General features: G+C 48.4%; 1 protein-coding gene across 1 annotated transcript in view; it reads right to left on the bottom strand.

The window, feature by feature from the left end:
• Window positions 1-1,749: 1,749 nt before the first annotated feature.
• Window positions 1,750-23,388, bottom strand: part of LOC134094405 (transcriptional enhancer factor TEF-3-like) — a 25,607-nt gene continuing 3,968 nt past the window's right edge. The window contains exons 3-13 of the mRNA XM_062547913.1: window positions 21,934-22,155; window positions 13,341-13,405; window positions 12,354-12,416; window positions 10,700-10,834; window positions 10,508-10,551; window positions 9,835-9,896; window positions 9,393-9,523; window positions 9,026-9,199; window positions 5,550-5,690; window positions 4,882-5,034; window positions 1,750-2,906 (exon numbers count right to left, since the gene is read on the bottom strand). Of these exons, the coding sequence (XP_062403897.1) occupies window positions 2,793-2,906; window positions 4,882-5,034; window positions 5,550-5,690; window positions 9,026-9,199; window positions 9,393-9,523; window positions 9,835-9,896; window positions 10,508-10,551; window positions 10,700-10,834; window positions 12,354-12,416; window positions 13,341-13,405; window positions 21,934-22,155 (1,304 nt within the window). The 3' untranslated portion in view covers window positions 1,750-2,792. The remainder of the gene's footprint in view (window positions 2,907-4,881; window positions 5,035-5,549; window positions 5,691-9,025; window positions 9,200-9,392; window positions 9,524-9,834; window positions 9,897-10,507; window positions 10,552-10,699; window positions 10,835-12,353; window positions 12,417-13,340; window positions 13,406-21,933; window positions 22,156-23,388) is intronic.

Genomic DNA, 23,388 nt, shown 5'->3' with positions numbered 1-23,388 from the left:
ATGTCCGTCTGACAGGTCAGGAATCTTAGTTAAATTCTGCCATCCCTCACGCCCCCAGAAGAGAGTATGGTCATTTCTTTTCAGAGTAGCTTATATTCTCAGCACGTGAGTGTGTTCGCAAATTGTTTGTCTCTTCATCTTAAAGAACAGAAGTTAAACAGATATTACATTAAAGTTAGATGTTAGTTGTTTGCCAGTCAATCATTGCTATTAACCTAACCCTTATCATAAAGTCAATCAGATTTTGGAATTTGGAATGAGGATTTGTTTCCCAAATCTGATTGAAATCCTATAGCCTAGGAAGGGAATGGGCTTTATAGCCTACTTTTTCGATTTTCCACCCAAACAAAACAGTGGTATTAAGTTTTTCTCACTGACTTAAGAGATGAATACAGTTTCTAGGTTGATTTTTGAAGATCACAAATGCATTACCAAATTAAACATAGAACTTCTAACAGTGAAGTTGACATTGGAGATCCATTCATAACCCACTGCCCTGGACAATAACAGTAGTAAGGTAGTCATTTAAGCTCAGATATACTGCACAAAAGCGCCTTTTCCCTGCCCTGCATATCTCTGCCTTTTGTTGCTATAATGAGAAACTTGTCTGTTCGCAGGGTCAGATATTTGAGCCAGGATTACCATAATTGTTGCAGCCTAGATTCTTCAAAATGAGTTTATGAGAATAGCTCTTTTCTCCAGACGAATTCTTTTGTCCCTGTTTCAGAAAGACATCTGTCCTCGGGTCGTCGGCCTGTCTGTGTTTCTGGGAGAGCAGATATTCATCTGCAGGTGCTTGAGTACTCCCGCTGGCCCTGTTCACATTTGGACACAGCACTCCCTAAATGCTGCGTTTGCTCAGATGCTTGAATCCAACTTCACGTATGCAAAGCCCATATAATGAGTGTGACTTGGCCAAGTTGTCATTTAACACTGCACGGTCGTAATCAAGACAAAAATATCTGTTTGATTTAAAGCCACTGACACCAGAATGCAGCTGCACTGCAGATTACCGATGCAAATGCTGGAACACCTTAGTTTTGTGCCAAGGCATAAAAATATGTCTGGGTCACTTGCGTCGGGTCACAAATATGCTCTAATCTGAGAGGTTCTCTAACACTTTTTCTCTGACCTATTGTCCTCTCTCTGAATATGGACTGTGGAGGTGAGATTGATACTTCAAACAGGGGAGGTTTCAATTAGGTCCTGGCAAGACCATGTGCTTGCTCTGGCTCAGAGACAATGGAAAGTGGTTTTAAGGCCATTTATCAAACTGATGATTGCCAGAGACCTGTGGTGGCTGATGTATGTGGGAGTCAGTGAAAGTTTTATGTGTTAAAAGGTCTCTGTTACAGCACACACAAATATTATGGGGGGGTAATTGCAATAACTCACTACAAAGTGGCAAGTTCAAGTTAAAAGCATTACCCAAAATGGGATTTTTGCTTTAAAGAACTATCTTAACTGGCATGCCGGTAATTTGCCAGACGAAGGCTATGCACGTTTCTATCTGGTAGTTCTAGTGCAGACTATCGTGCTAGAATATGTCACCACTAGATGGCACTATTGGTCTATTAAAACATCATCATGCTTCCACTGCCTTATCTCATCTGTTAAAAACATGAAACTTGAAATGCCTCCATATTTATGCCAACAGTACAATGAATTGTTTGGGTCAGTTTATGTTATGTAAAAGTAAAATTACTGAGCAAAGTACAGATGAATAAAATCAAGCAAGGAAGCCCAGTATCAAGTAATGATATGTACATTTTCAGTTTTATTTTCACCTTTCGTTTTCACAGACCTATGAAGATACAATTCCAGCATTCTCTTCCACATTCTCCTACATTTCCGAGAGAATTCCATTCTGGTTCAAGTTAGCACAGTTTAACGTAAGTGAATTGCGCTCATATTCATCCAACAATACTAAAGATAAATATTATTTAACATATGAAAATCAAACAGGATGAAGATACATACATAATACACAATCTTTTCATCATTATCATTTTTTTGCATCCTCCATTACCGCACGGTCTCAACGAGGCGGATCAGAAAATGGTAAAAACGCCACAAAATACTGACGACACAGAAACCAAACACACAGGCACTGACCACTCCACTCCACTTCACTTCACTCCAACTTTTTCAGTTCTCTCGCTGGCGAGTCTCTTTAGAACTATTTCCTTGAGCCACTTGCTTAAACCTGTCACTAGATGTTGCTAGAACCCACGTTAGTCCGCGCAGCTGTGTGTGAAAAAATGAATAGGAAAACACAAACACGCACTAGTAAAACAGGATCGGGGAAGAGGAGAGGGGGTAGTATCATGCAACATCTCAAGGTGTGGCTCCCGCAGTAAAAAATGAAAAACAAAAACAAACAAACAAACAAACAAACAAAAAAAGACCCAAGTGGGGATCCATTGTTACATCTCTTGTGTGTATTCCCCCGCACAGCGACGATGTGGTAGACCTGGCTCCTGCTGCTCAGGCGCCCAAAGCGGATCCACATCAACATCCACGTCATGTCTACTGGTCTCTCTGTTCGTCCGTCAGCTTCATCCACCCTGGATGGTCTGGCCTGGACAGACAGCTCGAGACGGCCCCAGTGTTAGCTTGTCTCCGACTTGACATGAGCAGGATATCGATCGGAGTCCAGTGGTGAGGAGAAGAGATGGTGCAGAAAGGGGAGGTTGTGGTGGTTGATGGGTTTGGAGGTTCACTGGTTGTGGTAGTGTTTTTTTTGTCGGTAGTGGTAAAAGGTTTGAAAGGGAGGCCTCCCTCCTTGGCTCTCAATCTTTGATCAGCCTGTAGATGTGATGCTGGGCCCCATGCTCGCTGGTGGACACCTCGAACACGTAAGCCACGCATAGCAGCGTCTCCAGTGTATCCCTGTTTGTCACCACCTACAGAGAAGGATGGGGAGAGGGGGGAGAGGGGGGGGGGGGAGGGGGATGATAGAGGGAGAGAGATGACATTTCATCACATCTTCATTAATACAAGGTACACCCAGGGAAACTGTGACCAGACCGACTTCATAACAACTGCAGTGTAAACATTCATTAAATGTCATTAAACAACTCAAAGGCATTAATACTCTTTCAGATAATCTACTGAATCATAAAATTCTCCACAGGGGGAACCCTCCATAGAATACAGAGAACACTGTAATACAGACAGCATCTTTGATGGCACTAAAATATATTAGACACAGTAAAGATGCGTTATTTGAGTTTGTGTTATAGCAGTGTGCATAGGGTTTCCTTTAGTTTCTTAATGTGATAAGCTATGCATTGCACTCAAGGGAAACGCCAATGGCATAACCAACTCACAACAAAATTAGCCTCTGTATATCTTTTCAAATCTACCCATATTACAGTTCTTGTTAGGAGCATGAATGGCCCATTGGTTTCATATGAAATACCATCAATAATGCAAGAATATCTTTCAACAGACAGTCTTTCTCTCGTTCTCTCTCTCCCTCTCTCTTTCTCTCTCTCACTCTCTCTCTGTGTGTGTGTATTTGTCCATGTGTCGCGGCTAATATGAAGTAAATCACCCTATTGAGAGCACATGTCTGCCAGTGAGTGGGCCCTTATGGCCTGCTGGCTATTGTCTACTGAGGGGGCTCAATACCAGCTTTGTCCCTCGGCCCCAGCCAGCACGCACTAGCGGGGAGAGAAAACACCAGCGCCATAGTCCTCGACAGGAGGACGGCCTGTTACTGCGGAGACACTGTTATGTGCATTCACTGCCATGGCCCATTTAAGAGTCATCAGACTCACAGTGGTGGGGCTATGTGTGTGGGCAGCACACTGGCGTACATGGAGAGTAGAGGGTGGACTCATCAGGATGGGTTTTTGTGACCGTGAAAAGCTAGCTCTGCATTTTCACACCACATGTAACACACACACACACACACATGCACACACGCACGCACACACACACGCACGCACACACACACACACACACACACACACACACACACACACACACACACACACACACACACACACACACACACACACACACACACACACACACACACACACACACACACACACACACACACACACACACACACACACACACACACACACACACACACACACACAGACAGAGTGAGTAACGTTGGCATCTTAGACTGTAATATCAACTACATGGGAGTTCCATGAAAGTGAGGTCACACAAGACCATATTTCATACCCATGAAAACTAAGCCAGTGAGCACAGAGCCATAGAGCCATGTCCAATCTAAGCTCAGCAATGGATGACACTGACTCAGAGCTGGCATGGGAACTAGCATGTTTGTACTGTTGGTCAGTCTAAAATGTGTGAAAGGTGTAAAATTAGTAATCTGAAAAGATGGGACATATATATACTGTATATATATCCCTGCTGTTAAGCACCACTGTGAAGTGGCATTTTCCCCTTTTATCAAAACGCTAATGACCACACAGTTTACTGTAATTCATATTTCATGATTTAGTTTGATCTTGTATGATGTATGATAACATATTATGGTGTTCCATTAGAATGGATGCATTACATTTACATTGTAATGCATCCATTCCACCAATGGGGAACAACAGATGAGTTTGGATTGCCCTGAGCGTAAGGGTAGCAGAGCTAGAGGTGGTTCATCTGAGGAGCGCGATGGTCAGGTGGTAAAATATGCCTGTACAGTATAAGGGCTTTCAAGTAAGTGGCTGCAGAAACAGAGACTACTTTGCAGGCAAGCATTAGTGATTTGAATTTGGTGCGAGTGGCTATAGGTAGCCAGTGTAGCTTGGATGCATAAGTATGGGGCATGTAACTTTCCTCCTATGATCAGTATATGATAATCACATTTATGTGTGTGTGCTGGGATCAGCTGTTTACCTGCAGGATGGTGAAGTTCTCCAGTACACTGTTCATCATATATTTTTCTGGGAGGTGCTTGAGCTTGTGGATAAAGTTAATCATGTATTCACACAGTGGTGAGCGATGAATTCTAAACACATAGCGGCCGTTCTCAAAGCGTGCATACTCCGTCTGGAGAGAAGAAGAGAGAGAAATGGGGAGGGGGGAATGGGGGAGGGAGGGACCAGGGGGGGGGGGGGGGGCAAAAAGTTTAACAAATCATCAAAAATGCATCAATTTCAACATGCATCTTGAGTATGTCCAGTAGCATGCTACATAATGCAATTCAATCGCAATTTCAGTCTATGTGAATAAAAGTGGCATCTGTCTGCAAAATGTGAAATATTCACCTTTAGAGCAGTCACCAGAATACATTACATTTTACACTGGTACACAAATGTCCGAGTGTTGTGGTCTTTCACGATACATAATGCACATACTGCCATATGTGTCATAGTATATAACCACGGTGTATCAGGTGTCTGAACTCATAAGTGACAGCCAAGGCTACTAACAGACACTAATGACCACATATACCTCATGATTAGGAAACACATGGCCACGTCTCATAGGAGGACGTTAAGGGAATGCCTCGAGCTATTCTCTTGTATCCCCCATCTCTCTCCAACCCCCTTCCTCTTCCTCACCTCCACTTTCTCCACCACCTGCTTGCCGAAGGAGCAGACCTTGGTGGAGGAGGTGATGATCATGTTGTCAGAGCTCTCGTACTGGCTGGACACGCCGTAGAAATAGTTGCTGTCGTCCTGGAGATTGATGCTCAGGTCCGCCTGGACGAGGAACATGGACATAACATTAGAGCTGGCAAAAGATAATGTTAGTTACCTATCTACAGAGACATCTTTGTACACTCCATCTCACATACATCCCTTTACAGAAACAACAAGTTAGTCATGTTTGCTGGTTTCCCTTACATACATATTCTCAATCTTTTACACCAGGAACGATTGTTGTTTGTCTCAAGACCCTAAAAATATGTTGTGAGGTGAAATATCAAATGATTTGCTTAAATACCATAAAGGCAGTACACCAAAACAACAGAATAAGGCATGACACTTGCAGCGTAGGAGCTATATTCACTTATATAATGACAGATTTCCCAGCGGTTTGTTTGTGCATATCTTAATGTCTAGCAGAGTTAAAGAGGAGCGACACGGGGCACAGCCTCCCCCAGCCTCATTTAGCATTACACGGGTCAGTGCAACCTCTTGTCTGGACTTCCTGCGCAGCATTTCGGAACAAGAGATGGCCTTTTTCTCCGCGTGGTGAGTCAGCGCGAGGGAGAGAGTGTGTCACAAAACTGCCATTCACAGATAATAGGGCCGTCCGATGAGCAGCTCGTGGCTTTAGCGCCAGCACATGGGCGCACGCCACCGCTCGGCGTTAGGGCTTTCGGCGAGGGCCGCCGAGCTCAACACAGGCCACGGCCGGCGCTCCGCAAAGCCTGGAAACTAGCACTGGCCCGCGGCGTGTTGACTTAGCTTAGCCCGCCAATCCGGCCCTGGCATTCCCAAGATGCTCGGCACCGGGCAGGTGGTTTTAGCAGCAGGGCCCCGGGGCGCCCTCGGAGAGGCCGGCGGTGGAACCGCGTCTTTTTGGCTATTGCCATATCCCTCTTCCTCCTGCTCCTCCTCCTCCTCCACTGCTGCTGCTGTCGCCGTAATTGAGGCCTATGCGCCATTTCCACCCCCTTTGTTGATGGCCTCGGTAAATAAGCGAAACTGCCCATGGTGCCTCCTGTGTTCTCCTCTACATCTTCTACAGCCGTCACCCCCCCGCACACTCTCCCCCACACTCTCCTCCCAGCCCTGCCTCCCGCCACCCCTCGTTTTTTTTTTTTTCTCCCATAATTCCCTCATTTGTCTTCATTTCGGCCGGTGGGCCTACGCTCTCCGAAGCCGTGGCGGCCCCAGACTCACCGCGTCTTAACGGCCTGCGAGGGAATTCATCCAATTACAATCAACATCCCGCCACGCCGGAAAATTGCATTACGGCACACCCGGCTACTGTGTAACAATTTAGCAAAGGCGGCTCAAATCAGATTGGGCCGGCACTTCAAAGGCGCGAGACGATCCGTTAGGACAGGCCTGCAGGCGCTGTGTGGACAGGCTGGCCTCGGCCCCGCCGCGCTAAAATTCAATATGGAGCGCCATAGCTTTGGAGCGGGCCCGCTAGCGCTAGTCAACGTTGCCATGTCAACCAAAGCCTGAGGGGCACAGGGCACACACGAAGGTGAACACTACTGAAGTCATGACCTGCTTCCCTGCCTCAGCCTGACTTTTTTGGGGTGTTATTTTTCGTAAAAAATTATATGAATACTTCTCAATGTGCATGCAGGAAAATGCAGACACACTTTCAGACGCATTCAGAGGCTTGGTGTCTTCTTAATGTTCAAAACACACCTGAGGTGAAGAACAGTATCATAAGCTTGCTGTAAGCATGACAAATCCCACCACCTTTTATTAAGGCTGAACCAGAGCGGGAGGAATCATAAACTCTATGCCTTAAAGCCATATCGTTCTGCACCATTCTCATTTTCCTTGGCGTCATAAGAGAGAAGGACGCTGTCCCTCTGTTGATGCATGGCTGTTTTGTCTACACTCTCCTTTTTCACCTCTCTCTCTCTCTCTCTCTCTCTCTCTCTCTCTCTCTCTCTCTGTCGCTTTCCTTCAGGACATTCCTGTGTTTAAATTCATCAATTGTTGTCAGTGCCTGAGGCCTAAATAATGAATCAAATAACTGTTGCTCACCTCAGTCCCCCCAGGGTAAATAGTGCTACAGTGGGGACCATGTGACGCACGCACGCACGCACGCACGCACGCACGCACGCACGCACGCACATACACACACACGTGCGCACACCCACCCACACACACACACACACACACACACACACACATTCACACATATGGTGCATAAACACAGAACAAACACACCTAATATGTTGCAGTGAAAACAAATGTCAGAAAAGCAAATATTTCTGCCCACAACTCTCATCAAGATCTGCAGGTATAGGAAAAGGTCAACAGAGAGGCTAACTGCAGACTAAACACCCCCCTCCTTTTCCTGTGCTCTCTCTCTCCCCCCCCCTCTCTCTCTCTCTCTCTCTCTCTCTCTCTCTCTCTCTCTCTGTCTCACTCTCTCTCAGAGGGGACTCTATAAATAAGTGGTTGTGTGTGTTGTGCAGAGGGGGTGGGTTCAGCCTAATAGCACTAGGGTGACAGGTGCCCAAGCTCAGATGTCTGTTCTGAAAGAGCAGCTTTGCCACTCTCCAACTCAAGGCCCTACACACACACACACACACACACACACACACACACACACACACAAATCCTTTGTCCAAGTCCATATAGATAATATTTTTTTAAATAATTGACCCAAGATAGGTTTTTGTTTTTTAATTAGAAAAACACTGGTCCAAAGAACCTTTCTATTAGTATTTTATATTATAGTGACATTATATGTATGTATGCCAGTCTCAATGCCTCCTAAAAAAATGGATGTTGTCTATAACTCTGCCTTGCGGTTTGTAACAAGTGCACCTTCTAGAACACGTCACTGTATATTGTATAAAAACGTTTGATGGACTTAATTGCATTTTAAGAAGAACAATTAATATTTTAATCTTAATATCAAAGGCCTTAATGGGCAAACTTCCTTGTTATATTTGCAGTCTTCTGTCATTCTGCCCTACTTCATTCAGCTCTTGTTCTTCAAACAAGCTCCTACTGCAGTCTTCAATATCAGAAACAAAAAGGTGTCCTTTTATCCTTTGCACCACATTTTAAGGTATTCTTTTAGCTCTCCTTAGCCTTTGTTGTCTGTGTGTGTGCCTTCTGTGTTCAAATAAATTGACTCCTCATTTGTTGTGGAGAACCTATATTGTGTAATTGTGTAACATTCACACACACACACACACAAAAAAATGCAGCACACGTCCCACCTTCTTTCTGGGGCCAGTGTCTAGTTTTAAATCTTCAAAATGAGAGTATCCTCATGGCAGCAGGCCGCATATTTGTCTCCAGAGTGACCTTGTATGACCAGAGGCATCACTAGAGGACTACTTGAAGCAGCTAAATTACGAGATGAAGTGTGGAAGACTTACCCAGAACTTGACGAGGAAAAAAGCATTGCCCGGTCCCTTCTCAAACAGCTCCTTCAGGCCTCCCTTCTTCTCGGGGAACTTGTCGTAAATCTGTCGGATATCCACCGCCTCCAGGTAGGGGTCGCTGAAGGTAGGGTTGGACTGACCGATGTGCACAAACAGATGCTTGTTGAACTGAGGAGAGGACATAAAAATCCACCAAACATGTTACAAGTTGCACCCTGATGTTACACTTTGGGATCCAAACTTTATTAAAGCACCTTGCTAATGATATTTTTTGGTGACATTTTCAAAAGGTTGCTGTGTTTTGGGGTGAGATGGCAGGGACAGGCTGGACAGAGAGGCTGGACGGCGAGGGACAACTCACGGTCTCAGAGTCCTGCGGCTGCTCCAGGAAGGCGGAGAACTCCAGCATGCGGATCTTGGAGCTGGCAATGCTACGGCCCTGCCAGGGGGGAGCGCTGGGGGACATGGTCAGGCCCGCTGTGCTCTCGTAACCTGCTCAGACACACACACACACACACACACACACACACACACACACACACACTCCCTCAGTCAAGAGTTTAAGCTCTTACAGTGCAAAGGCACCCATGGAGAATAGACAGAATTTCTATGAGTGTGTTCTGAGTTTTGTGACTAAGGAGGGACACACACTTGTAGAATGCATCAGACATAAAAATTCTTGGCATGGTCAGTGTTATCCATGCCCGTCACACACTCGTTGTGCTGTTGTCCAACTACACTCCTGAAGCTGGACAGCCAGGTATACTTTTCGAAATGGCTTGTTGTCACACAGGTGAGCGTACCTGTTATGGGTGGAGGGCCGGAGGCCTGCATGGCGTAGCTCTGCTGGGCAAAGGGCTTGATGCTGCATGGGGACAAAAGTGGTCGAGTGAGTGACGGTCAGCGGTCCCTCTTATTACCAGTCCACACGTAATGAATCAAACAACACCAACACATCCAACAGCCCGTGGCCGAAGGTGGCCTGTAGCACATGCCAGGGGCCCGGCTGTTTTTACGCCGTTTGATTAGATCACATTTAATGCACGTCTGTTGGGGACGTGATTAATCGCTCCGCGCGGCCGCTAATAGCGGCGTCTAAATTTAGGGCTGATGAGGAAACCTTATCCAGAGGTACAAAAGCTGTGAATTTCTCCCTGGCAAGACTCGACTTTGGCTGCAAAGCCCGTTTGTTTGGCGGCGGCTCAGTGGCGAGACGATCCGCCCACGCGTAAAGCCCAGCGCCCAGACGTGCTCACGGTCAGGGAAAGACCAGACAAGGTGTCCAGACAAAAACAGGGCTAGAGCACACAGACACGAGACACTGATATGCACACACACACAAACACACACACAGACAGCCAAACGAATACACATGTACTGTACATGCACAATGAAATATATACTGTATATATACTGTATATCCACACAAACAGACACATGCACACAGACAGAGAGAAATGTAGGAGATGGACTTACTCTTCAGGGCCAGCAGGCTGTCCTGGAAGCGCACCGTGCCAAAACTGCAAAACAAAACAACAACAAAAACAGCAACAGGTGAGTTTCACACGTCCCCCATGAACGCACATACAAGTGGGCAAGGTTCCTTTGATGATCATTTCTGCATCAGGTTAACTGTGGCCAGCTCTGGGTCAGCTCTCTCTCACTCACCCCGCCAGCCGTGGGGTACGTTGGCCGGGGAAGACCCTGCAGCACCATCTTGTTCTGAAAGGCAGTAGGGGAGATTATCTGAGCAGATGACATGTTGGCCATGCTCTGGAGCGCCTTGTCTTTGGCTGCCTGGTCCTGCATGGACAGGAAACACGGGGTTAAAGCAACACTCCATGTTAGAGTTTAGAACTAGCAGAGGCCTACCGACAGCTCATGTTCCAGGAACACTAAATTATCTAAATGGGATACATCCTCTCAGAGAGATCGCTGCAATGTGGAGAATTAGCAATAAGAGAACACCTGGAATTTGTAAGTGAGGGTTGTTAGGTACATCAACAAAAGCTAAAAGACATTTTTTCCATGGGGGGAAAAAGCTCTGTCCCTAATAGGATGGCCAGGGCCTTTCAATCAAACATCAAGGGGATGTAGTACAAGAAATAGAGAACCCTAATGCCACCACCACTGTCTCTTACGCAAGCCCGTCAGGAGAGCCACAGAGGCAGAGTGGCAGTTACGCAAGCCTGGTCCCAGCCAGCGTGTTGCCGCTCCCCACGCAGGGCCCCGGGGAGGGGCGCACAGGGAGGTTTATGGCCCTGGCAGAGAGAGGGGGGTGCTGACAAGCCGCCTGTGTCTCTCCTGGGGGTCATGCCGGGAACCAGCGGCCGACTTCAACCCGCAGGAACATGAGACCTGGCCAGTTAGCATCCAAGTCCAACAGAGCCAGAGGGAGAGGGAGAGAGGCACCTCGTAAAACACTATGGTGCTTCACTCTGCCTAACTAACCATTCATGTTGCCTCTGGCTGGCAGCAGTAGAGAAGCGGTACAGGGAGTAAGGGGACCATCCCAAGGGTGCGTCGCCTCGCCTCTCCTCACCTCTCCTCACCTCTCCACCGACAGGGGCCTTCAGAGGAGGTGGAGAGCAGCCAGCGCACGCTCTTCTTCTAGTCCTCCTTCCAAGAAACGGAGCTCGCGCATCTGACCACATTCTCCATTACAAGGAATACATATTTAAAAAAAAAAAAAAAAGAGAGGCGGCGACCCATGTGAGCAGCCGCACCTGAACCCCGGGGCAGCTGAACCCGGCCGACGTGACTGAACAGCCAGCCAGCCAGCCAGCCGCTCGACCTCTGCGCGGAGAAAGTCAAGCGGCAAACGTTGAAAACACTAACTGTGGCGAGCGGCGCACGCAACGTGAGACGCGGGTAAAAGCCACGGACATTAACACCTCCGCTGATATGCTCCTCAAATGCACTTGGTGGGGCACACATGACGCTGTGTTTCCGCACAAATAGCAGAAGTGACGTTATGCACACCTAAGATAACTGTCATAACATGATATTGTATGTACAGTACAGGGCAAGAATTACAGTATTACTCGCACACTGAAGAGCATGACTTCTATACACCTCATCTCACCTCCAATGCAATACAGCTACCACCACACAATGTGTGCTTTGCATTATCCAAAAATTAAGCTGGGTATTGGAGGGATTGATTTTTTTCTCATTTTCTAAAAGGCGTCAGGACGTGTGAAAGAGTCTACAGTAAGCCTGGCCAGTGGCCACCTCTGCCTCCCAGCCGTGCGGCTTGAGAGCCCTGAGGTCAGTGAGAGGTCAGTGAGAGGACAGTGTGGTGAACAGTGGATGACCACACCTTCAGCTTCACCTGGATCTCCCGGGCCTTCCGTCGCGCCAGGACCTGGATATGACTGGAGACCTGGAGGAGAGATATAAGGCACTGTAAAGCACTGTACGATAGTACCAATACAACATTAAGATAACAAGAAGTGCATACCTCATTTCAGTAAGAGACAACGTTTATCAACAAAATCAATTATGTAGGTAGGGAAGTAAAATGTGCCGGATAAAATTAATAGGCATGCTCTCCTGACTATCAATATCATAGGCCATGAAGTCATATTTTGTTAGCGTGTTTCAATATGTGACACATGATATCTATAAGATGTGTAACTCCAATAGTGCAAGACTGAATTGTGTTCATGATGTTCTATATATAGTATCACTTCGGTATCAATTCGGTAGCAGTAGCAAGAGATCCCTCTCTTGTTCTCTCTTTCCCTCGTTCTTTATCACTCTGTCTCTCCTCCAGCATTCTCTCACAAACATTTTCCTCACCACCCTCACACTCCTGTCATCTCATCTCAGATAAGGGGCTTAGACCCCCAGCTTGTGATATGGGCCAGACGAGAGCCTGTGGATCAAATGCCAAGGTCCCTACTGGATTCCAAATCCCTGCGCTGGGCCCGCTGCTCTGTGAAGTGCCCTCCGCTGCCCATAACTCGCCGTTGGGCCCCCCTGGCCGCCCGGGGCCTCTAACGAGCAGGGGCTACGTGAGGTGCTGAAGAGCCACACCGACACTCGATCCCTCCGAGCATCTGTGCCCAGGGCCGAGGGTGGTAAATCACCCCACCACAGCCTCGGTTTGAGCGGGAGGGGGGTGGCAATGGTGGTGGTGGTGACGGACGAGAGAAGTCACCCTCAGCCTTCAGCTCTGCCCTGTTTCCTCTCAGATGCTTGTGTGTGTATGTTGGGAATGGCGGGCCATGTAGAGGTAGCTGGTGTGTGTTTATGTGTGTAGGGGGTGTGTAGGGGTGGGGGGGGGGCTCTGCATCTGTCTCACCTGCTTCCGTGTCCGCGTCTTCCCAGTCCGCAGCTTGATGTATCGCGCTATCAGCTCGTTCCGTCCTGCGGGAGTGAGAAGGGTAAGAAAAAACATTACGCAAAAGCAAAGCCCCCCTTCCCCCCCTCAGCCCCCACCCAACGACCCACACGGAGGTCAAACTCTTCGGCCGGCATCACATTTAAGCAGATGCTAATATATCACCTAGCTCATCTGAAAACGCATGTGTCACTGGATCAGTGGCAGGAGTGGAGCTGGTGGCGGTGGAGCATGACGACAGAAACACATGCCTGGTGTTGGGCAGGAGCCGGGGGAACACGGGGTTGTTTGACACGGTGGGAAAATGTTTACTGAGACAACCTCATCACGGCGCTCGGAGATCGGTTAATTGGCTAGGGACATGAGGGGTGTGAGTCAGAGGGGTATGTGATGTCCTGAGTGAAAAATAAGCCAGGCAAATGAAGGTAAATAACACGTGTGGACCTGTATACGTTGTGCATGAATATTTGCAAGCCGGTTCATGTGTGTGTGTGTGTGTGTGTGAGAGAGAGAGTGAGTGTGGTGGCATGTGCTGTAAGTACATGTGTGGGTCTTGGGTTCACACTGGCCGTGTATGCCTGTGTGTGTGTGTGTGTGTGTGTGTGTGTGAGAGAGAGTGTGTTTGTGTGTGTGTGTGTGTGTGTGTGTGTGTGTGTGTGTGTGTGTACAGTATGTGTGCGTGTGTGCGTGCGTGTGTGCGTGCGTGTGTGCGTGCCTGCGTGTGTTAGCACCGTGTGTGTGATCTGTGAGGGCACTGGCCCAGTGCTGACAGACAGGTCACAGTGGCGGAGCAGGTGAAGGGGGCCCGGCCATGCGATCCAGGGGGAGGACCGAGGGCTCGGAGAGACTCACAGCTCGGCGTGGACAGCAGGGACAGGCGAGGGGGAAGCACTGGTGAAACACAGGAGTGGCCTACAGCTGGTGTGTGTGTCAATGTTTATAGAATATGCCTCTTTACGACCGCAGTAAATCTTCAGCTTGTTCCATTGTCATCCATATAGCCTTTCTTTTTTACTGTCTCATTCATTCATTCATTCATTCATTCATACATTCATTTTTTCATCCATTCAGTTTTGGTCTTTCTTTCTTCATTCTTCACATCTACTGAAATAAAACCATCAGAAAGAGAGAGAGAGCCCCAGCCATGGTGCGACTGGCTGGGGCACCTACACCGTACGCCGGCGACCCGGGTTCGATTCCCGGCCCGTGGTCCTCCCGGCCCGTGGTCCCACCCCAACTCTCTCTCCCACTCACTTCCTGTCTGTCTCTCTACTTTCCTGTCCGATTAAAGGCATAAAAGCCCAAAAAATATATACTTTAGAAAGAGAGAGAGAGAGAGTATGTGTGTGTGTATGTGTGTATCTGTGTGTGTGTGTGTGTGTATATGTATGGATGGCACGAAGGCCATACCATGGCAAAGTCAAACTGGTGGTGTGTTGCTAGAATTTCTTGGCATAGTGATGCCCCTTGCTTAGCCTCAGTGGCAGCCTTGCCCCACCTCCTCTCCTCTCCTCCGTGGCCCACCGGGCGGCTTGGAGGGGGTCGTAGGGAAGAAACCTGAGTCTGGGGTGGCCTGCCAGGCAATAAAAGTGATCAGATTCGGTGTGGAATGCCAAACATCGTTTCTCAAGAGCATGCTGCGAGGGTATTGGGTTCTGCGAGATGATGTTTGCTCAGACCTAACTTTCCACAAATCAATCTTCAACAGCAGCCACAACAACAAAGGTGAAAAGCCTGGCCCGGATAGCTGCTGAAATACAGTCGCAGCAGACTTAGCCCAAATCACAAAGTACACCATAAGGACAATAAACCGAAAAAAAAAAGAGTAATTCAAAGTCATGCACTATCTCACCCAAAAGCTTTGTGGCTCTCCTGAGCGGCATCCTTGTGTAAGCCTCTATTGGGCTGCAGATGTTTTGTCTACACTGCGCCCCGTGCCCATCCAGGCAATTATGTCACTCTCATTCAATCCCATTATTTCCTCCACCCAGCTGAAAACTGTTCAAGCGTTCAGTTATTTATCTCAACAGACTTGTCATGTTTGTCAAACATGCATGAGCATTAACGCTACTTTAATCCCCTCAGGGATTAATCGAGGAGTCTCCAGGGTCTCCCAATTCTGGTGATATGGTCCCATGGTGAAAAGTCTGTTTTAGGTTCAAGCCAAAAGAAGAAAAAAAAAGAGAAGCAGCAAACAAAGTTCCTTAATAGCAATTCTTCAGTTACTTGAGTCTGATGCTATTAAAAACGTTTATGGATAAGAGCAGCCAACAGACTGTTTTAATGGAGGTACATTCATACCAATGCATTTTACAGTTGGCAGGTGTGCTAGAGGTTATCTCTCAAAAGGAATACAAATTAATGAATCTGAAGGTACTCAATGATTTGTAAAGGCATTTTTTGGAGCTAGCTTAACACTGCATTTACTAAACTAAACTAAAACTACTCTGATCTTCAACTTATGTCAGGTGTGAATTGTGAAATAAAAGGAAAAAATTGTCTAAGGCCACCTCATACTGACCTCAACAGAAAGACTGACCCCCATTAATCAACACTGCTGGAATAAATGACCACAATGTCAGACAAGATAGCACCTTCCCAAGACGGGGGGGGGGGGGGGGGGGGCGGAAGCAAAGTTAACATTTACTTGCTAACAGTAAACAGACCCATTAATGAACTGTTAAAGAGTCCCTTCTTTATGTGTTTATAACCGGCCTTTTACAGCTCATAGTGGCTTAAAAATACCACACACACACACACACACACACACACACACACACACACACACACACACACACACACACACACACACACACACACACACATACGAATGCAGTGCACCCAATGACTGGACGGCGAAGGGCATGGGAGTGGAGTGGGAGTGGGAGTGAGAGTGCGTGAGAGGGAGAGGTACTGAGAGAGAGAGCCGTTGGTTAAGGAGTCACACCACGATGAGGTCATGGTGTCCACTGGGACCGATCCAACGGAGCGGGGTCATGGTCACACTCTCCGCTCCGGAATTCTGGGAGCACGGTTCAGCTTCGGCCACCTGAGACCCCCTAAACGCCGACTGGCTCGGCATCTCTTTGCCACCCCCTCTCTCCATCTGTCTCTCTCTCTTTCTCTCTCTCTCTCTCTCTGTCTCTCTCTAGGGAGTTAGAAAGAGGCCTTAGTGGGCAGTGGTAGTGTGTCACGCGAAGGTGCAGCCATTCCCCAGGCCAAGCGGCTCATAAATCTGCGGCTGCCCCCTCTCCTCTCCCCTCCCTCCGCCGCCACACTTCTCTCTCATCTGGCCATGATCTCACTTGCCCTACTCTCCTTCTGTCCTTCTCCATTGCCCTCCGCTCCGTCTAACACTATTTAGCTCGTCTTTCAATCACATTTTCTCTGCATCATATTCATCACTTTCCTGATGCTCCTTCAACCCCCCCACCCTCCCCTCTCTCTCTCTCTCTCTCTCTCTCTCTCTCTCTTCCGCTCCCTCTCCCTCTCTCCCCCTCCTCTTCTCCTCCTCTGCACATTCCACACATTCCACAGCTCTGACTCGACTCCTGCATCTGCTTGGTGGGGAAGGGGATGGGGATGGGAGGCGGGTGGGGGGGGGGTTGGGCTGCTCTTCCTAACAGTCTTGGAACAAACAGCAGCATGGCAGCGCACAAGCAAGCAAACAAACAAACAAACACAAACACACTCATTCACCTTCCCGAGAAACCAGTCTGGTGATTATTATGGGGTCACGCAGCTATAAGTCATGCTAGCAATGCGCTACATCAGCACTTCTCTCTTTATAAAACTCCTGCGGTGAGGGGACCAGTAAAACTGTCACTGAAAGAATGACTGTTAAAACCACTTGCGCTTCAGACCACAGTGACAATCATCTCTGCTCCGGTCAGACACTCATGGACATGGACTCAAGACTTGGGCTAGCGCTCCATCTCCGGTAGAGCATAAAGAAGATGTCTCCCTCTATCTTCCTCGCTCCTCTCCTCAATATGTCACTGCAATCCTTCCGAGAGTAGTTAGCTCCGAACTGTCTCCTGCTCCCTGAACATGGAATCCCATGGAGACAGGATCTCAACATGGGCCCATGTAATACAAAAAGCCTGTGTGCAGTTGTGTAGGGGAGAGAGGGGGAGTTGGGGGGGTGAGGGGGAGGCAGGGAGGTGGGGGTGGGGTCAGGGCACATCTGTCGGCCATACGGTTTTCTCTCTCTTGCTCTCTGCAGCGCATGCATGCAGTGTTAGCAGTGGGAACGCAGAGAGCACAAAGGGCACATTTAGGCAGCAGGAATCTGATGGCTGTGTGCGATTTCCCCTGCCACAGTGAGTTGGGTTTCCTCACAAACCACTTCTCTCTCAGCCACCCCCTCCACCTCTCTCTCTCTCTCTCTATCTCTCTCTCTCTCTCTCTCTTTCTCTCTCTTGCACCCTGACACTGTATATTGTTGTGTTACCAGCCTTGAGTTTCCTAGCTGATGTTAGTTACTTTCTAGGTCCTAGAGCAACTTCATGGGCCTTAATACGCTATCATTCTGTCCTCCTTCCAATCTGGCACCTATAACTAGCTGATGATATAAAAAGCCTGGACATACACACGCACAAACACCAACAAACCTAAAGACGATCAAATGTCTCACCGAAGGAGGGGTGAAACTGGAGCAGATATGCTGTTCCTCAAAGTCACAACACGGATCACATGCAAAAGTGAAGGCGAAGGTTACATGGGTGGATGTGTGTGTGTCTGGAGGGGGGGGGGGGGGGGGGGGGGGGGGGGGGGCGGGGGGTATGTGTGGGTGGGTAGGGTGGTGGTGGCTGTGGAGAACAGGTGGCATCTGTCCACTCATGTGACCTTGCGCCCGCAGGTCTCCAATGTCCTCTAGTGTCATACACGGAGCCCTGCCCTTTGGCACCCCGGGCCAGGGATGGCAGCCAGCGCCCCCTGAGCCACTGGAGTTGAGTGGCGGGTACTGCTGCAAAACAAACAGCTTTATTAAAAAGCCCCCACCGCCACCGCCACCTCGGCCAGAGCCACTAGCGAACCTCACACCCAAGTGGCAAAGTTAGGACCTCAGTGAGGGCTAACCAACTTTTTCCAGCCACTCTTCCCTTTTCAGCCCATAAGTAATGAGCCCTCTGGCAACAGTGTGACCCCAGCCACTGTGCTAACACACCCCTTTAGCCAAGATGGGCTAACAGCATACTCACAGAGAAGCCACAGCTTCACACAACTAAGGGTCTGTACAGTGAGGTAGCTGGTATCAAGTGGCACCTAGCATATCTGTTATGCTAAGAGCACCCGGAATGATTTACATGGCTAGCAAGATTAGCTTGGCTATTTGTCACATTAACAAACCTGGCTGTTCAACTGTAAAAAAAGATGCTAGTCTGAAAAGTGTGTAACAAATGATTAGTGGTTTGCATCAAGTTCTTGCTAAATCCTGATGCGTCTGTAGCATTTCACACCTTGAAATTGTCTGTTGCCTAGCCTGTTGCCTTCAACAGCTGTGGTGATTTTTCACAATGAGGGCCAGAGTGCTGTGTCACTGCACAACTGACTGGAAGGCAGGAAATGTTTTCCTTGGCAAACTCTGTCGATATTCAGACCGCTACACTAACAAAGCACAACATTATGTATGACGCTCTCTTAATAAGTGAGCCAATAAGTCAAACAGGGGATGAGCTCCGAGGCCTGGGTTATGCAAAGTATTGTGGGAAAAAATGCTATGAATGTTGGGGGGAAAAACCGGGAAGAAAGCTTCCCCCTGAAGAATTCACAGTGATTACAAGGGGACCTCCATGGGGATCCCCATAGCTGGCCTTGCATTTTTACTGTACAGAAAAAGGTAACATTTGGATCCAGTGAACCATAATACCTCAACAAATTCAATTATCACTCACAGTACAATTCATATCACAGCAATTGGAAATCAGACTCAAAACAATATTGCACTCATTTCCCTTCCCCCTGTTTTTTTGCTTGACCCATTCAAAGGACTAAACAGGAGGAGGTGGCAGAGAATGGGCAAGAGCGAAGAGCCCCCTCTTTGTGTGAATTTATCTCTTAGCGTGTGAGAGCTGACCCTACACTTCTCCAGTGCTGCAGGTGTGTGTGGTGTGTGTGTGTGGGGGGGGGCAACCCGTGGCGTGCTGACCCTGACCCCCCGTGTTAACACTGCTTCAGGGGGAGACTGGAGAGATAGCAGGCAACTCGCCCCCACCGCTCTGCCCTCCACCCCACACTTGCCACCCCCCCTCCACCTCCTGCCCGCTCTGTTCTCATGTCGTAAATCTGCCGTTCGTGCCCAGAGAGAGGGAGAGGGGGTCGTGGTGGTGAGGAAAGAGGGAGGGGGGGTGGAGGGGGTGGAGGGTATGGGGGGTGGAGAGGGGTGGAGGGCTGGAGGGTGGGGTGGGAGCAGCTGGAGGTGAGCTGAAAGGCAGACGGACTTGTTGACTGACGGACAGACAGATGGAGAGAGGGAGTGAGGGAGGGAAGGAGTGAGGAGTGAGCCATGTGCCATGCCGCTAAATCATCACTCTGAACACAGGGAAAGAGAGAAGAGAGAGAGGGCGAGAGAGAGAGAGAGAGAGAGAGTGGAGTGGGGACAGTAAGGGGGTTCAGATAGGGGAGAGGGGAAATGGGAGAGAAAGAAAGAGAAAGAGGGGGAGAGAGTGAGAGAAGAGCAGAGCATAAAGATGTACAGAGAAGTGGGACAGGTGCGGAGTATGCATGCCAGCCTAGCCTCGGTTCCCTGCACGCCAACCGCAACCCACCACCTACCGCCCTCCACCCAGGCAAGATCCAGCCCCTACCTTGGGTGTTTATTTGTCCCCATCCTCTGCCTCCATAGCTAGAGCTCAAAGGGTAAACGTCTATTCTGGTCTCCGGTTACAGCCGAGCTGCCTTGAACCCCGAGGCTGTGAGCACAGCGCATACCATTCCAGACGAGCCATGGCGCTCCCCTCCGCTGCTCACCCGCCCCTGACCCCCAAGGGAGGAAGGGGGCACCTCGGTGACCCCCACCCCCAACTCACCCCAGCACCACCACCCCACCTCCACCACAACCACCACCACCACCACCGCTACCCCCACCACCCCACCACCCCTCTCCCGCTGGCAGAATGTGACACCTGCCCCCGCCCTCCTCTGCCACCATTAGGCCGGGCTTTATAAGGGGTTTAGAGGCGATCAGCGGCAGTGGGTAACGTCTAGCGCGCGGCGCGATGACAGATCTTGTCTGATAAGACTCATGGACGTATGCATACACGCTTGGCTGGCACATACACACACACAAACTCACAGACACACACACACACACACACTCTGACCACATCCTCCTGTACGGGGGCCTCTACAGTTCCTCTCACTTTATCAAACGTTGCCAATCAGCAACTCATCTGTTATCAACCATCTATTGACAGTTCAAAAAGAGGAGCCGCCGGACAGGACATTTATAGTAAAGGCCCAAGACCCACTCCACAAACCATTACAACGGACAAGGACTCTATTTATAGCCTCCAGGCAACAAGAGCCTCCCTATCTCGTATATCAGTTCCACATATGCACTATTGTGGTGACTATACAATAACAGGTGGTGCACTGGACACAAATTATTCCTGCGCAATGGCTTGTTTATTAGATTATGACAGCCAAGGATGGAGGGCAGTATGAAGAAGCATCTGTCGTACTATTTCAGTGTCACTTTTATTCCACCGCGTTTCAGATGCACTGAGTAACAGAATTACAGTTCTGCTGTGGCCTGCGTGGAGAACGCATGATGGGCAATAATGGCCACTTCTGGGCAGGTCACATATCCTTGCTGAGCCTGATGGACTGCTAGTGCACAGCCATAAAACAGATACGTACAGTATGGTATATGTATCAATGGGCAAGGTGCATGATCATGTGTGGGTTTGGATGTGGTGTGGGTACATCACAGCTAAGACCAGGTTATTTTAGCTACAGGGCTTAAAGCAGCGCCTGAAATAATCAGATAAACTTTATATTATCTATTTTCAATCTGTAAACAGCCTCGCCCACGCCTGACATCAGGCACATTGCCTGAGAACTTTAAGCCCTGAAGTTACATGAGTGTTCCAAAGATACTGAGGTGCTACCTCTACCTCTCTACCAGTATGTTGTTAAATGGGTCTATATTTATGTCATAACAAATGTTATAAATGGTTGTGTTCAAGCCATCAATAAGTTCAGTCTTTTAGCATTATAAGGTCTACTTTTACATTTCTGCCGAAATTTCACATCAGAATACATCATTAAAACAAGAATTGGGTAAAAAAATATTTTAATATAACACCTGAACATACCTGTATGTTCTGTTCTTTTTATTTGACTACTAGCTATGTTCTTTTTTTTCTGCTGATTGACATAATTGCATTCAGGTTTGGTTAGCCCAGGAGCTTGATGATTGTGGTGGGAGTGGGACTAGAGGTTTGTGTCAAGTACTGCTTGGAGGTAGTATACAGTAGAAATAAAGCATATGTTCCTGTCAGTGCATATCACCAAATCATAAGATGTAAGGGGGGGTGTGGAGGCGTACCGTACATCTTTCCCTCGTCGGAGAGGATGATCTTGCGCCGGCCGCAGGGCGGGTAGATGGCCAGGGCTTCCTGGAAGCTCTGCTCGATGTCGGGGCTCCACACGCCCTCCGCATCGTTCTCCAGGGGCTTGTCCAGGGGCTCCGACAACTCCTCACTGGTGGCCCCCGGCGAGGGGGCCTGCACCCACTCCGCAGACGTGTTGGCGGCTGTGCGGGGGCGACCTCACCAGGGCTGGGGGGTTGGGAGAGGGAGAGCAGTGGGGAAGGGGAGGGGAGGGAAGGGGGATTAGGGCTGGGATTGGGGTCCGGGTTGGGCTTTGAGAGGAAGACAGAGCTCTGGCCTCTGCGCTGGTGGAGGCAGAGGAGGAGAAGCGGGGGGGATGGTGGGGCGCTGCCAAGCAGAGCCCAGGGGTGTCTCTCTGGGGACACACACCTGAAGACAAAACACAGACAGAGGGAAAAGGGAGGTCATAAGCCATCATGGTCCTTATTAGATTGTTATTTTCATCACAACCGTAATTGTGTTACCATTACATACTATGGTTTGAGGTGACACTTTGAGAAACAATTTGAGAAAACAGTATTTCAATGACTAGAGATAAGATGAATACCATTCACATTTCATATAACGCCAGCCAGGGATTACCAGTCGAGCATGTATCGAGGTATACGCGCGCGCGCGCGCGTGTGTGTGTGTGTGTGTGTAGCAGCGCCTTTAGTGGAGTAATATGAAGAGCCTTATGGTATTTTGCATCAATACAACACACCAACCCCCACCAGAACCTGCTGCTACGAGGGAAAAAAAACTCAAATCAAAAAATTACATTATCCAGATGATAAAACAAACAGCATGGCACATAACAGGTATGTGTGAGAGAGAAAAAAGAGAGAGAGAGATTGTCTCTCTCTCTCTGTGTGTGTGTGAGAGAGAGAGCAGGCGGCAAAACATTAAACTGGAGAACGAGGCTATGGATAGACTGCCATCAACCCAGAGGATGAGATGCTCTTAGAAAGAAAAACATTATCCTAGTTATTTTAAGCTATCTGGCAGAGAGTCATAAGGCACTAAGATAAAAAACATACGATGGTCCAATCTCAGTGCTTGTCATCTTTCTTGGGCCCTATAAAGAACACACAGTTAGTTCCTAGAAAGCCTTTTTTCACTCATTCGGACAGCATGGAACTGGGGATTATTCAGTTCCTCTGATTGCAGTTCCTACAGTATAACTATTTGAGCTCTAGGGTATAAAAACCATGTGCATAAGAGCCATGACTGGTGTCCACCACTGACATGTCATGCCAACTTGTTCTAAGCAGCAGATCCATAATTCTTGTCTATTTTTTTCTATTTATTTTTTTAATCTTTACAAATAATTCAGCTTCTGTTTAAATTTGCTTAGCATAAAAATGGCGAACAAGGTTGCAGAGGCCATCTACTGTCACACAAAAAAATGC

This window comes from Sardina pilchardus, chromosome 10, assembly GCF_963854185.1.
Source record: "Sardina pilchardus chromosome 10, fSarPil1.1, whole genome shotgun sequence".
NCBI classification, from domain to species: Eukaryota; Metazoa; Chordata; class Actinopteri; order Clupeiformes; family Clupeidae; genus Sardina; species Sardina pilchardus.
Note: the sequence above shows the minus strand (reverse complement) of the source record. Positions and strands in the feature narration are given on the sequence as shown.